Here is a 1,194-nt window from a genome sequence, read left to right on the forward strand (position 1 = left end):
AGATGTAAATGATGCTCCTATAGAGGAAAGCTAAGGGACTGAAAAACAGCTAAACTAGTTCAGTTTGTTCATAACACCACTTGTTCTCTAAAGTAGGATTGCTCAGATTTCTGTGTCCCACTGTGAGGATGATCATTACTAATGACTACTCCACCCACCTCCAACCCACCTCCCCATCACTGCCAAACACCACCGAAGTGAAGAAGTGATTCAGGAACTGGTTTAGTACCAAAGAATCAGTGAAGGAGACATGAAGAAGCAGAGATGAAGCTGAACGGGGCGGATCACCTTCCAGCACCGTGTTGAACGCTGATTCCACATTAGTTGATTCCAAAGCCGAAGTCTCCAGAAACAACAGGCCTTTCTTTTCTACGAGGAAAACAATAAAACCGTTTCTAAACTGTGTTCCTCCTCATTTAAACAGGAAAATTAGAAAAATTACCAAACGAACAAGATGATCAACCTTTAAAATAACAAAATAACATCTCTGTCATCTTTTTAAAGTATATTATATCTAATTATTTTATTGTATTGGCTAAAAAACCTCATTCTATATGAAGATCATCTTATTTAAATGCTCCAACTGATTTTAAGACATTTGAAAAATTTTTCAAATGAGTTTTTGAAAAGATCATTTTAATATATGATGTTGTCCAATAAAACACTTTATTTTATTGTTTATATTTTAACTCTTCACTATTATGTTATTATTATACATTTTTCTAAGGTCCACATTTTTATGACCATTTTTTCTATAAACTTCTTGTGGCTGAAAACAGTTTCCCCTTTCTGGGACAATAAAGGATATTCTATTCTATTCTGTTCTATTCTATTCTATTCTATTATATTCCATTCTATTCTAATTTATTCTAATTTATTATATTCTATTCTAATCTATTATATTCCATTCTATTCTAATTTATTCCATTCTATTCTATTCTATTCTATTGTAATAACTTCTCTTTCATGAACGAATGGGAGCATTTTCACCTGCAAAGTCTTTGGCCTCCTCTGTGGGCACAGATCGCTCTGATTCCAGGTCCGTTTTATTGCCCACTAGCATCACCACCATGTGGGGGTCAGCGTGGTCGTACAGTTCCTTCAGCCAGCGCTCCACGCTCTCATAGGTCAGATGTTTGGTGATGTCATAGACCAGCAGGGCTCCAACGGCGCCCCTGTAGTATCTGTGAAATT

The 1,194-nt window shown here is 35.9% G+C and overlaps 1 protein-coding gene across 2 annotated transcripts in view; it reads right to left on the reverse strand.

Moving 5' to 3' along the window:
- The window catches only part of rab25 (RAB25, member RAS oncogene family), a 12,276-nt gene that overhangs the window by 2,626 nt on the left and 8,456 nt on the right, over positions 1-1,194 (reverse strand). Inside the window, exons 3-4 of one of the 2 annotated variants that reach the window (XM_015403959.1) lie at positions 991-1,184; positions 289-369 (exon numbers count right to left, since the gene is read on the reverse strand). In XM_015403959.1, the coding sequence (XP_015259445.1) occupies positions 289-369; positions 991-1,184 (275 nt within the window). The remainder of the gene's footprint in view (positions 1-288; positions 370-990; positions 1,185-1,194) is intronic. The other variant, XM_015403960.1, reaches the window with a different exon arrangement.

Source organism: Cyprinodon variegatus, unplaced genomic scaffold (assembly GCF_000732505.1).
Source record: "Cyprinodon variegatus isolate N-32 unplaced genomic scaffold, C_variegatus-1.0 Scaffold1600, whole genome shotgun sequence".
Lineage (NCBI taxonomy): Eukaryota > Metazoa > Chordata > Actinopteri > Cyprinodontiformes > Cyprinodontidae > Cyprinodon > Cyprinodon variegatus.